At 40.1% G+C, this 12,194-nt stretch overlaps 1 protein-coding gene across 1 annotated transcript in view; it reads left to right on the top strand.

Annotated features, from left to right (window-relative positions):
• Positions 1-12,194, top strand: part of nid2a (nidogen 2a (osteonidogen)) — a 50,746-nt gene that overhangs the window by 13,808 nt on the left and 24,744 nt on the right. The window contains exons 8-15 of the mRNA XM_089008055.1: positions 550-658; positions 1,949-1,988; positions 2,071-2,180; positions 3,196-3,329; positions 3,455-3,566; positions 3,663-3,863; positions 3,936-4,166; positions 10,881-11,015. Of these exons, the coding sequence (XP_088864181.1) occupies positions 550-658; positions 1,949-1,988; positions 2,071-2,180; positions 3,196-3,329; positions 3,455-3,566; positions 3,663-3,863; positions 3,936-4,166; positions 10,881-11,015 (1,072 nt within the window). The remainder of the gene's footprint in view (positions 1-549; positions 659-1,948; positions 1,989-2,070; positions 2,181-3,195; positions 3,330-3,454; positions 3,567-3,662; positions 3,864-3,935; positions 4,167-10,880; positions 11,016-12,194) is intronic.

Genomic DNA, 12,194 nt, shown 5'->3' with positions numbered 1-12,194 from the left:
CTAGCATACTGGTACTGGGACGCTAAGTCACACAAACGCACACCTCGTTCGTGTTTCTCAATTATCTGCTTCTTCTGCTCGACCGTAATTTTGTTTTGTGTCCTCTTCGGCTTAACATTAGCCTGTGGTGGGGTCTTTTTCGGTCCCGTAATAGCAAAAGTACCACACTCGATAACAAACCACAACTGCACTGAAAGAAAGGGGGTGACGAAAACTAGTCCGCCACCGTGGCACTGTTCGACCGTGTGGTTTGGTGTTCATCCACTGAAAATTAGTTAGTCAGCCGACACTATATGCTCGCGAATTTAATGTTGGTGAGGCGAAAAGTTCGTGAACTGAAGCGCTTGTGTGCGGAGGTATCACTGTACTATCATTTTGCTGCTCTCAGTCCTTTTTTTGTAATGTATTTTAATGCAATGGAGCAAATGTGTCACTTTGTAGGGTGTTGTAAAAAGTTGGAATTTCCAATTATTTGACATTAGCACTCAGTCACTGTAGTTTTCATCTAAAGTTGAAAACGTTTTCCGCGCACTGTTTATCTTCTTGTAGATTCCCGTGGAGGTTGGACATTTGTATCCCCCTCACAGAAATGAACCACCCTTATCCTCTGGAGGTCATGTGGTCAGTGTGGAGGAGGATGTTGACTTTGACACAGGAGGTAAGGCACCTTAACAGAAATGTATATTTATGGTACTTGGTCTTAAATGTATGAACGGAGAATGGCTTGTAAGAAGTAGAGGGAAACTATATCTCAGTCTCAGCAGCTGCACTATGATATGGCTGTTGTGCAACTACCAGGTGTGTGTATGTGGGGGGGGGGGGGGCTGTGAATCTGTTCACAGTAAAATTGGACCCCCCACAAAATGTCATTTTGAAAAGAAAGGCTATTTCCAATGTATTTTGGATTCTTTAATTTTAATTCCAAGTTCTTGTTTGTTTTCTGCCCTATTATGTTCTTTATTCAGCAGTAACATTTTCCTCCAGAGTTGCCAACCAATTGCTATAAAAAGTAATTTTCTAAAATTAAACGCATTCAAGTATTGGAATTTTTTCACAATAGATTACACATTCCATTTTAAATTTACATTCTAAGCAAAATTACTTATATTCAAATTTATATTCAAATTCAAAATTACTTGATATTCAAATTCTAAATTACTTGATATTCAGTGATATTTTTATTTTACTTCAAGATGGCACAGTGAGAGTGGCTGCCTTTCCCGCAGCTCCTGTATTTTGTTTTTCTACTTCTTTCTTTCCTTTCCTCTTCCTTTCATAACTTTGCTGCTGTGAACTGTTCATTTCTCCACTGCGAGACTAATAAAGGTAAATCCAATCCATCCAATCCAATTCAGTTGGTAAAGAGCTTCACATTGGTCCCCAGGCCCATTATAGTAGTAATGGGCAAGTGAAGCTTCACGAAGCTCTAGGCGGCACTCTTAGTTTAAAGTAGCAGTGGATTTTTAAGACATTTCCTTTTCACTAACCTTCATAAACCAAGAGCACGACCAAAAGGAGTCAAAAGTATAACAAGTGCTTTATGAAGCTTCGTTTTCCCATCACACCAAAATCACACCCCACAGTGAGCCTGCTCATCAAGTCATGTTCTGCTTAACCGAGCTCATAATAAAACTAGTCTGTTCTTTTCTTTTTTTTGGGTTCGGAGTGCCATTTTACTGAAGCATTTTACATGCCTGCGAGGTGATGATGCAGCCTTGCTACAGCTGTTGTGTGTCCAAGTGTTCCGTACTGTATGTACAGTACTCATGCACATGCCTCTGTATGCGCGTGCGTGTATGTTTCTCAGTAATGTCTTTTTTCCAACTTCCTTTCGGGTGACAGTATACAGTACTGTATATTTACCATACAGTCAAACACTTGTCATCACTTGGTCATCACTTCAAAATCTTCAGAGGTATTTTTATTTTTTGTGTTTTCTGTTTTGCAGTGATTCACTACACCACTGAGAATAAGGAAACATGTGCGAGGTATACTTTTGGTTGTCCAGCATCTATTATTATGGGGTATCTGTCTGTTCATGTAGTGAGTGAGGATTTGTGTTTGTCCCAGGTTCCGGCAGCAGTGCTCTCAGAATGCATTCTGCTCTGATTATGCGACGGGCTTCTGCTGTCACTGTCAACACGGCTTTTACGGAAATGGCCGCCACTGCTTGCCGGAAGGTTTGCTTATCAGCTCCCGCTGGGCTTTTGTCAAATTTAATTTAGTGAACCACATTGAGCATGATGAGACATATTTATTTATTTATTTATTTATTTGCTTTTTTTTGTTTATTCTATCTTGATTTATGTGTTTATTTATGCATTTGTTTGGTTGTGTATTATTTTTTTCTCAGTTTATTTATTTATCTATTATATATCTATCTATGTATATTTGTTTACTAGTTCCTTTCTGTTTATGTATGTATGTATGTATGTATGTATGTATGTATGTATGTATGTATGTATGTATGTATGTATGTATGTATGTATGTATGTATGTATGTATGTATGTATGTATGTATGTATGTATGTATGTATGTATGTATGTATGTATGTATGTATGTATGTATGTATGTATGTATGTATGTGTGTATGTATGTATGTATGTATGTATGTATGTATGTATGTATGTATGTATGTATGTATGTATGTATGTATGTATGTATGTGTGTATGTATGTGTGTGTATGTATGTGTGCGTGTGTGTGCGTGTGTGTGCGTGTGTGTGTGCGTGTGCGCGTATGTATGTATGTATGTATGTATGTATGTATGTATGTATGTACGTACGTATGTACGTACACATTTATTTATTTATTTGTTTGGTTGTCTATTATTTTGTGTCAGTTTATATATTTATCAATTTATTTATGTATTTATGTATGTATTTATTTATTCATTCGTGTGTTCATTCATTTATTTATTTATAGAGTAAAGTCTCGTTATATCGATATTCTCGGGAGTCGGAAAAAATATCGATATAACCGGACTATCGTTATATCCGATCCTGCGGCATGTAAATTTTCTCCTTGCGTTCATAGAAATAGTATCGTAATAAGCAGTACTATCAATATAACCGATATCGATATAACGAGACTTTACTGTATTTATTTATTTATTTATGTATTTGTTTATTTATTTACTATTTTTCTGATTGTTTATTTATATGTGTTTGTTTGTTTGTTTGTTGTCATCATCAGCGGCCCCCCAGCGCGTCAGTGGCAAGATGAGTGGGACCATAACAGTGGGTGTGACTCCTGTGGAGCTGAACAACATCGACCTGCACGCTTACATTGTGGTGGGAGATGGAAGGGCTTACACAGCCGTCAGTGAGGTATCAGCGCTTCCCCAAATGTGTTTTATACCAGTTGAAATCCCATCAAAAGATCTTACATACGACACTATCTTGGATCATTCGCATTTTATCTTATGGGTTCTCTGCTGGCCTTGATTGGTTAGATCCCTGAGCCGGTGGGTTGGGCCTTGATGCCGGCTGCGCCAATCGGAGAGCTGTTTGGATGGCTTTTTGCTCTGGAGCTGCCCAACAGCCAATCAGGATTCAAAACAACAGGTACCTTGTATGACTTTTAACCATGACGTCACGCAGAGTCTTTAAAGATGCTTAAAAAAAGAATTGATAAATGTTGAAAATGTCTGTTGTTGTCAGGGGCTGAGTTCACTCGACACGCCGAACTTGTCTTTTACCCTGGCAACCAGCGACTGCTAATCAGTCAAACGGGACGAGGCCTGGATGAAAACAACCATTTCACCGTGGACACTGTGCTCAGCGGCAGCGTACCTTTTCTCCCTCCTGCCGCTGAAGTCAACATGGATCCTTTTAAGGAGACGTACCATTACTACCCATCAGGTAACGCGACCGCCATTGAAATCTCCCCGACAACTAACCACCAACCAACCACCCGTTTTGTTTTGCTTCTAGTCATCACCTCCAACTCCGTGCGGGAGTTTACCGTGGTTTCGCCGGATCGAGGATCCGAGTCTTTTTCGTTCCAACTAAAACAGAACATCACCTACCGTGACTGTCGACACGACAACCGGGCTCCGCCTATCGAGACCCAGCAGATCACCATGGAGAGGGTTTTTGTGATGTACGTGAAGGAGGAGCGGATACTCAGATACGCCATCACCAACAAGATCAGCCCGGTCGGAGGTCAGTGGACGCGAAAACAACCATTTCAAAGACTTTATCTATTTCTTTTATTCCGCAGTCATACAAATGGACGCCAAAGCGGCGTTCTTTCAGTCAATCCCAACTGACCTTTAACTCATTCACTGCCAGACGTGCAAAAAGGGTTTTTGTCATTGTCACTTGAATTCCAGGATGCACAGAATATTGAATTTTAAGACTACACAAACATTCACTACAGTGTTAGAAACCTCAGACTCTCTTCTTTCATCACAAAAAAAATAGTTAATTCATAAGTGATATGGGTCTGAAGTTATCTGAGCTTGATATGGCGACGGCTTTACAAAATACAATACAATATTGATTGATAGAGTGCTTCAACAACAGCTGAAGCTGGAACAAAGCGCTAACATATACAAAAGGCAAAAAGAGAATAACATTGCCAGAGGTCTGTCCAGCGCTTTGTCGGCCCCCCCTGCAGAAAAACCAAAACCCGAACAAACTCGGGAATTGCGGCGAATGAGTTAAAAAAAGACGAGCACCAAATCTCTTGTCATTTCGATGCTACGTTGATTATAAAGGTTAAGAAGAAGAACACACGCACACGCACGCCCGCACACAAGCATGCTTATACACCCAGAGCACAGCTGGAAGAGCTTTTGGGGATCAGGAGTTTTGTAAACATGGGCTAAGTGCTGTGTGTGTGTGTGTGTGTGTGTGTGTGTGTGTGTGTGTGTGTGTGTGTGTGTGTGTGTGTGCGTGTGTGTGTGTGTGTGTGTGTGTGTGTGTGTGTGTGTGTGTGTGTGAGTGTGTGTGTGTGTGTGTGTGCGTGCGTCGTGTGCGTGTGTGTGTGTGTGTGTGTGTGTGTGTGTGTGTGTGCGGGTGCGTGTGTGTGTGTGTGTGCGTGTGTGTGTGTTCACATGTGCATGGAAGGGTCTCAGACGCTCTGGGAAATAATACCCTATCCAGTGACAGATTTTAAGGATGGGGGGCGGGTTGCCGGGCAGAATAGCTTCCCTGTGATGTCATGAGAATCACCAGTTTGACTCGAATGCCACTCGGTTGAGCGCGGGCCTCCTCCAAGGCCAAACAATTGTCTTCTGGATCATGACCAAATTCTACATTTGAGATTGTGAATGGGAAATTTCTTCATGTCGACGTGTCCAATGGGCGTGTTGTTGATGCTGTTCTGACCCCCCCCCCCCCCCCCCCGCTGCCATCCCCACCCCGCCGTGACGCCACGCCACGATTAAGTGTGGATCGGAAATAAGAAGCTCACCTTGGAGGTGCTCCACACTGCTGTTCACACTTCATTGACGACTTTAAAGTCTTTGTCGAGTGAAAAAAAAATTCCCGTAAATGACGCCAATTTGACTGAAAGCAATCCCGACAAATCGAACGAAGCTTCATGACAAATGAAAAAATTGCTGTGGGCGTGTCCGCCGAATGCATGAAACCACACCCTGCTGAAAAAAAGAAGCCTTTGTCAAACATCTTTCTTATCCCTACACGTCATTACAGGATTCAGCTGTGAAAATATATCATCTTCAAGTCTCCGGTGGCTTGTATGTAACCCAGCGTGTCGTCGTGAGGCTTTAGCGTTAGCCAGCTGCAAGCTCTCAAAGCAAAAGGAAAGGACTGGTAAACAAAGTAACTTGTAATTATAATTGCCAATGATCCCAAAAAATAAAATAAAAGTTGATCACGTTCTGATATTGCGGGGGGGGGAGACTTATTCTACAACTTCCAAATGCGACCCTAGGCAAAGTTTTTGCCACGCCTCAAAAAAAAATATTTAAATGCCCATTTTGTGTTTGGGAACCTTTTACTGAGCGAGTTGCTTGTTCTGTAGCCACAAAGAGACATATGTCTTCTTGTGCCGGTCCCAAGCCCGGATAAATACAGAGGGTTGTGTCAGGAAGGGGATCCGACGCAAAACAAACATGCGGATCATACCTCTGAAGATGGAGGTCAGTGATTCGCTGTGGCGACCCCTGGAAGGGAAAAGCCGAGAGGAAAAGAAGAAGAAGAAGGAAAAATGCACAAAAAGTTTACTGTATTTTGCGGACTCTCAGACGCACCCAAAAGTCTCCATTTTCTTTCAAAGATGACCCTGCACCTTTTAGGCCGGTGTGCCTTATATATGAAGTAATATTAAGGCACAAAATGTCTCGCAATGACTATCAGCATCGACCGAATCCGTTTCCATAGTGAGTGGTGCATGCTGGGATATATAAAACAGCATTTAATTTCGGTCGTCTCTTAAAATTACTTTACAAGATGGAATTTTTTTTCGAATTTTCTCCATAGTTTTCCTTTTTTTGACCGTGAAGGGAAAACGAAGCTTCATGAAGCACTTGTGATATTTTTTGGACTCCTCCAGATAGTGCCCTTGGTTTAACTGTAAAGGTTTATGCAAATGAAATTCCTCTCCATCTTTAAACCAAGAGTGCCATCCAGATGAGTGAAAAACTAACACAAGTGCTTCATGAAGCTTCACTTGCCCATCACTAGTTTTTCGCACAATTTGGTGTTTCTGCTTGTTTTGGTATTTAGTGTCTTGAGAAAAAAAAGAAATTTGTTTATTTCTGAAAACTTTAAATATTCCATAAAAAATCCTTGGGGACATAAACATTTTAAAGGACAACCACCAACATTTTTCTGTTTCCTAACTGACATCAGAAAAACGTTTTATAGCATCTAAAATAACCAACGCACGCAGGCTGATATTTTTAGTCAAATGCAAAACACCAATAAAAATGAGTTAACATGTCCCAAAACTACTTCAAAATGACCCCGGAAATTGCGAGTTTCAGAAAGTCCTGCCCCCAGGTCGTGACGTCACGCCAAGTCGTCTTGCCTTGCTCGAGAATCAAAACAATGGCTTCAGATTCGGAGAAGATGCTTTCTTGTTATTCATCCAGTTATGAATCTGATTCAAATAGTTCTGAAGAGGAAAGCATAAATGTTTGCAATCAGTTAAAGGAGTCCTCCCATATCAATTAGAGCCGTCAATGACAGCATTGTAGAGTCCCAGAAAATGCACAAGATGGCGCCCAAGCTCTATTGGAAATGGGATGATTTGTCTGCTGGGAATTTGTGTCAGCGAATATCAAATAGTAGTCTTGAGGCAACACACAACGATTCACCATCGCATTATGTGTTTTCCTTCTAATTTCTTCATCAACACGGATCAACACGAAGTTTTCAGACCAAAGTAGTGTCTCGCTGTCTCGGTCAGGGGCGTTCCAAATGTGACGTCACGTAGGGGATCGTCATCAACTCGAAAACAAGACTTCCTGAATATTCAGCGCGAGTCTTAAAACATACAGCAGCTAAAATATACAGTAGCTATATGTGGTTGAATCTTTGTAAAATACGCTCAGTAGAAGTCATTTGAAGTGATTTTACAAACTATGAATAACTTGTCCTTTAAAGTAGGAAAATTGGTCATCTCTGAAAATTATATTTATTATTGTATTGTGATCAACTCCAATAAAACCCTGGAATATATTTGCGCTCATAAAAATTGAGAAAATAGCACACATTATACTATTCTACAATTTCTATTTTCATGTTTGACATCAAAAAAGGAAAATGAGGACGGAATCCGACTGTTTTTTGGCATTTCCTTTATCGCAGCAGCGACGCATAACGTAACCCTAGCATTTCCTGTTGCGCCTTATAATGTGGTGCCTTATATATAGTAAACTTTTTGAAACATGTCATTCATTGAAAATGCGTCTTATAATCCAGTGTGGTTTATATATGGAAAACGTTTGAAAATACTGTACACCATTCTTTGGGTGTGCGCCTTACATGCACTTTTTTTCAGCAACCGTTTGAAGACGTGTACAGTATACCGTATTTAGAAATAAAATTCCCTTGACGGGATCATTTACGATCCACCCTTTTTGTGTGTGTGTGTGTGTGTGTGTGTGTGTGTGTGTGTGTGTGTGTGTGTGTGTGTGTGTGTGTGTGTGTGTGTGTGTGTGTGTGTGTGTGTGTGTGTGTGTGTGTGTGTGTGTGTGTGTGTGTGTGTGTGTGTGTGTGTGTGTGTGTGTGTGTGTGTGTGTGTGTGTTGGTGGATATTCTCGTCACCCTTTCATGAGTACGTTTGAGACGCGCCTTGATTACAAGCAAGCATGAAGCTTTGGCCTCGGGGGATGGAAGCAATCTGGACTAAACGTCATTGTCTGTGTGCAAGGGATTTTCTGCCTGTAGGTCGTCCCCTTCTGACTCATTTTACCGCAACTTGGGTCTAGTCTACTTTTTTAAATTGGTTATAATGGTGGCACATAAGGGCTAAAGTTGTTGTTGGTAGAATGCCAGTCAAAAGTTAGCGAAGCACTGTTGTCGTTGATCAGAAAATGCGTATTTTCGTCTTCTGGAGGTTGTTCGGGGAAACAAGCTATTGTTGAGTTTAATTTTTTTTTATTTTGGTTCTGAAAACTAAGCTTTTGGTGGAAGAAGAAAAAAAAACACCGGCAGTGGGACCTCACCACTAAGTTATCATCCAATTCGATTTTTCTTTGATTTGATAAACGAAATCGCAGCAAATGCCATCCATTAACATCAGTTAATCGAGCTAAAATGGTGATTCCAGAATGTCCAAAAATGCTTTTCCTCAACATTTTGACTCTCTTCATTTTTCATCTGGCTGAATAAAATATATTCAAGCTATCCTGGTGACTTGTAATCTTCAACTAGTGCGCCAATCCGTAGTTCAGACGTCGTACAAAACATTTCATGTAACACAGTCAATGGGAGGTCATGGTGGAAGGAACCTTTCACACACATCTGCTCGCTCATCTTACTCTGCGTGTGTTTGTGTGTGTGGATGTCTAATTTCAACCATGTGCTGATTATCGAGAATACTAAGCAAGTTACTTCCTAAAAGGAGGCCATCTTGTGGGAATTGGTCTGACGTGTTTACTTAGCCTTGTTTCTGTAATCATTCAAAGTACTTAACACTAAATAGCCCAAAGGTCAACAACACATTGTGAATCCTTTCGTCTGCCAAATATAGTTTTGTTGTTTAAATTTTTTTGAATGATAGGTAACAAATTAACAACAAAAAGGTACCTGATTGCCTAACGATACCACAAGATGCTAGCATGACTTTTGTCTCAGTGAATAATAAATCAGCAAACAAGTTCAACCAAAGAAATTTGCCGAAAGGTGAAGTTGAAAAAAAAACACAGTTCACAAGTACACTGGTCCCAGTAATAAAAAAAAAAAAACGGAAAACGGATTCCATAAAGAAGAAGTTGTGGTTGTTTTTTTGTTTTTGGTTTTTTTGCCGCTTGCGGTTGAGGTTTACTTTCAAACTGTGCTTTAACTTAAAGTCCACAAGCTCAATGCCTAACACCCAATGGAAAAAGCCATAGGCAGGCTATCAAATAGCATCAGTCATGCAATATTATAACTCTTGAAGCAACGGATGTTTGAACACAAATGGTGGGGAAACACATGCAGACATAACGAAAAACAAATAAAACTTTTTTTTTACTGACATTGATTTTAAATATATATTACCTGGATGTTTTTTATTATATCATAAATGATATTTATGTTATTACAAAGCCAATTACAAATGTGTTTTTTGGGGAGGGGCTGAAATGTATGAATGGCATCTTTCTTAATTTCATTGGGGAATGAGGATTTCAGTCCCAAGTATGGTCAGTAAACAAATTGATCTTGGATCTCAAGCCGCCACTGTTTACAGAGGTTCAATGTAATGTCAAACTACATTTTCTCTGGTGTCGTGAATATAACAAATATATTAATGTAATGTCATAGGATTAGCAGTAACAAAAATGTCTGTTTTAGGTTACTTAGAGGACAACCGATACTATTTTTTTGTTTTCCTAACTGACATCAGAAAAAAAAAAAGGTTTTATAGCATCTAAAATACCCAAAACACGCAGGCTGATATTTTTATTCAAATGCAAAACACCAATAAAAATGTCTTAAAGTGTCCAAAATCTTGCCACAAATCAGCTCGATACTGGGGATTTTCAGAAAGTCCCGCCCCCAGTTCGTGACGTCACGCCAAGTCGTCTTGCCTTGCTCAAGAAACAAAACAATGGGCTCACGGAGTTCAGATTGGGAGAAGATGCTTTCTTGTTACTCATCCAGTTATGAATATGATTCAAATAGTTCTGAATGTGTAACGTCCCAGAAAATGCAGAAGATGGCACCCAAGCTCCATTGGAAATGGGCTGATTTGTCTGCTGGGAATTTGTGTCAGCGAATATCAAATAGTATTCTTGGTGCACCACACGATTCACCATCGCATTGTTTATGTGTTTTCCTTCTAATTTCGCCATCAACACGGATCAACACGACGTTTTCAGACCAAACAAAGTACCGCAAAATGCATTGTGTGTCGCTATCTCGGTCAGGGGCGTTCCTGACGTGACGTGACGTCAGGAATTGTCACCAACTTGAAAAGTAGACTTCCTGAACATTCTGCGCGAGTCTTAAAACGTAAAATATAGCTATATGCGGTGGAATCTTTGTAAAATACGCTCAGTAGAAGTCATTTGAAGTGATTTTCCAAATTATGGACGCACCTTGTTAAGATATTTCCCTTGTGCCATAAGCAGTACCCTAAATCTTTTCAAAATTGCAATTCTCAAAAAACCATGAAAGCAACACGTCTACTTGCCCACGGTTCTGTTCTTAATATAACACTAATTTGTTTCTCTTGTTTTGCTTCAATGGGGTTGACAGGACCAGAGTTGGTTAACCCCTGCTATGATGGAAGCCATGACTGTGACACGACTGCCCAGTGCATCCCTCTGGAGGACAAAGGTTTCCAGTGCCGATGCGGAACTGGTTACAGTGGGGATGGACACAATTGTCACGGTACTTTGCCTGGTCCCCTGTGGCACTCCCAATCCATTATTTCATCATGGAAAATGGTGTCTGGCTCACATCAACAGATATGGCACCAGTATTCACGCCGTGTACATCAGTAGAAATATTTTAGTTAAAGTAAAACATAGATTAACTCTGTAATGTACTGAAATACAAAAATTATTTACAGTCAGTTAACTCATTTACTGCCAGACGATGTGCAAAAATGTGTCCACTCCTGTGCCAGGGTTTTTGTCATTTTCACTCAAATTGCAGGACCCACAGAATATTAAGTTTTAGGACCACATAAACATTCAATGCAGCATAAGAAAGCTTCTTTTATCAGAGAAAAAAGTTAATTCCTAAGGCATATGGATCTGGAGTTATCTGAGCTTGAAATGGCGGCAGCTGTAAAAAAGGCAAACGCTGCTCCCTCGTGGAACGTAAAAACATTGTCAGAGGCAAGAAAAAAACAAAACCCAAACCAATTCAGGAATGGTGCTTCACTTTATGCTTTTGAATTCCCGAATACATTTCGGAATGGCAGTGAATGAGTTAATCGCAATCCACGTTTTGAACTCGGAACAATGCACAAAAAACATCTTTGTCACTTTCACTTATTTATTAACCTAGTACATAGTACTCACGCTTGCTTTTATGAGACACAGGATCAATACCCTAGTGATGGGCAAGTGAAGCTTCATGAAGCACTTGTGACGGTTTTTGACTCCTCTAGATTGCACTCTTGTTTTAAAGATGCAGTGGATTTTGAAGACATTTCCTTTGCACTAACCTTCATATTTAAACCAAGAGCACCATCTTTAGGAATCAAAAAATATCACTAGTGCTTCATGAAGCTTCGTTTTGTCATCACTACAAGACGCTGTATTGCAATAATTTTGCTCACGACAAAAGTTGGTTTGCTTTAATGAAATTGCTAAATTAGCTTCTTGTAAGAGAAACACCAGTTTTTTTTCAATTAAGTGAATGAGTTTTTTTACAATGCTGAATTTTTTTAGGCTGGCACAAAGCATTCTATAAGTAATTCTTGCCTCTCTGAATGCATTGCATTACACTTGGCAAAAACTTTTTTTCCTACACAAAAACTTTGACAGTTCTGTGTGTACTAGAACAGTGTTTTCAACATCTGTCCATCAGTGTGTATGGAAGGAATCATCACTCCCTCTT

Source organism: Hippocampus bargibanti, linkage group LG01 (assembly GCF_051943395.1).
Source record: "Hippocampus bargibanti isolate YZ-2025 linkage group LG01, ASM5194339v1, whole genome shotgun sequence".
NCBI lineage: Eukaryota > Metazoa > Chordata > Actinopteri > Syngnathiformes > Syngnathidae > Hippocampus > Hippocampus bargibanti.
The sequence above is the reverse complement of the archived record's forward strand: the minus strand, read 5'-3'. Positions and strand labels throughout refer to the sequence as shown.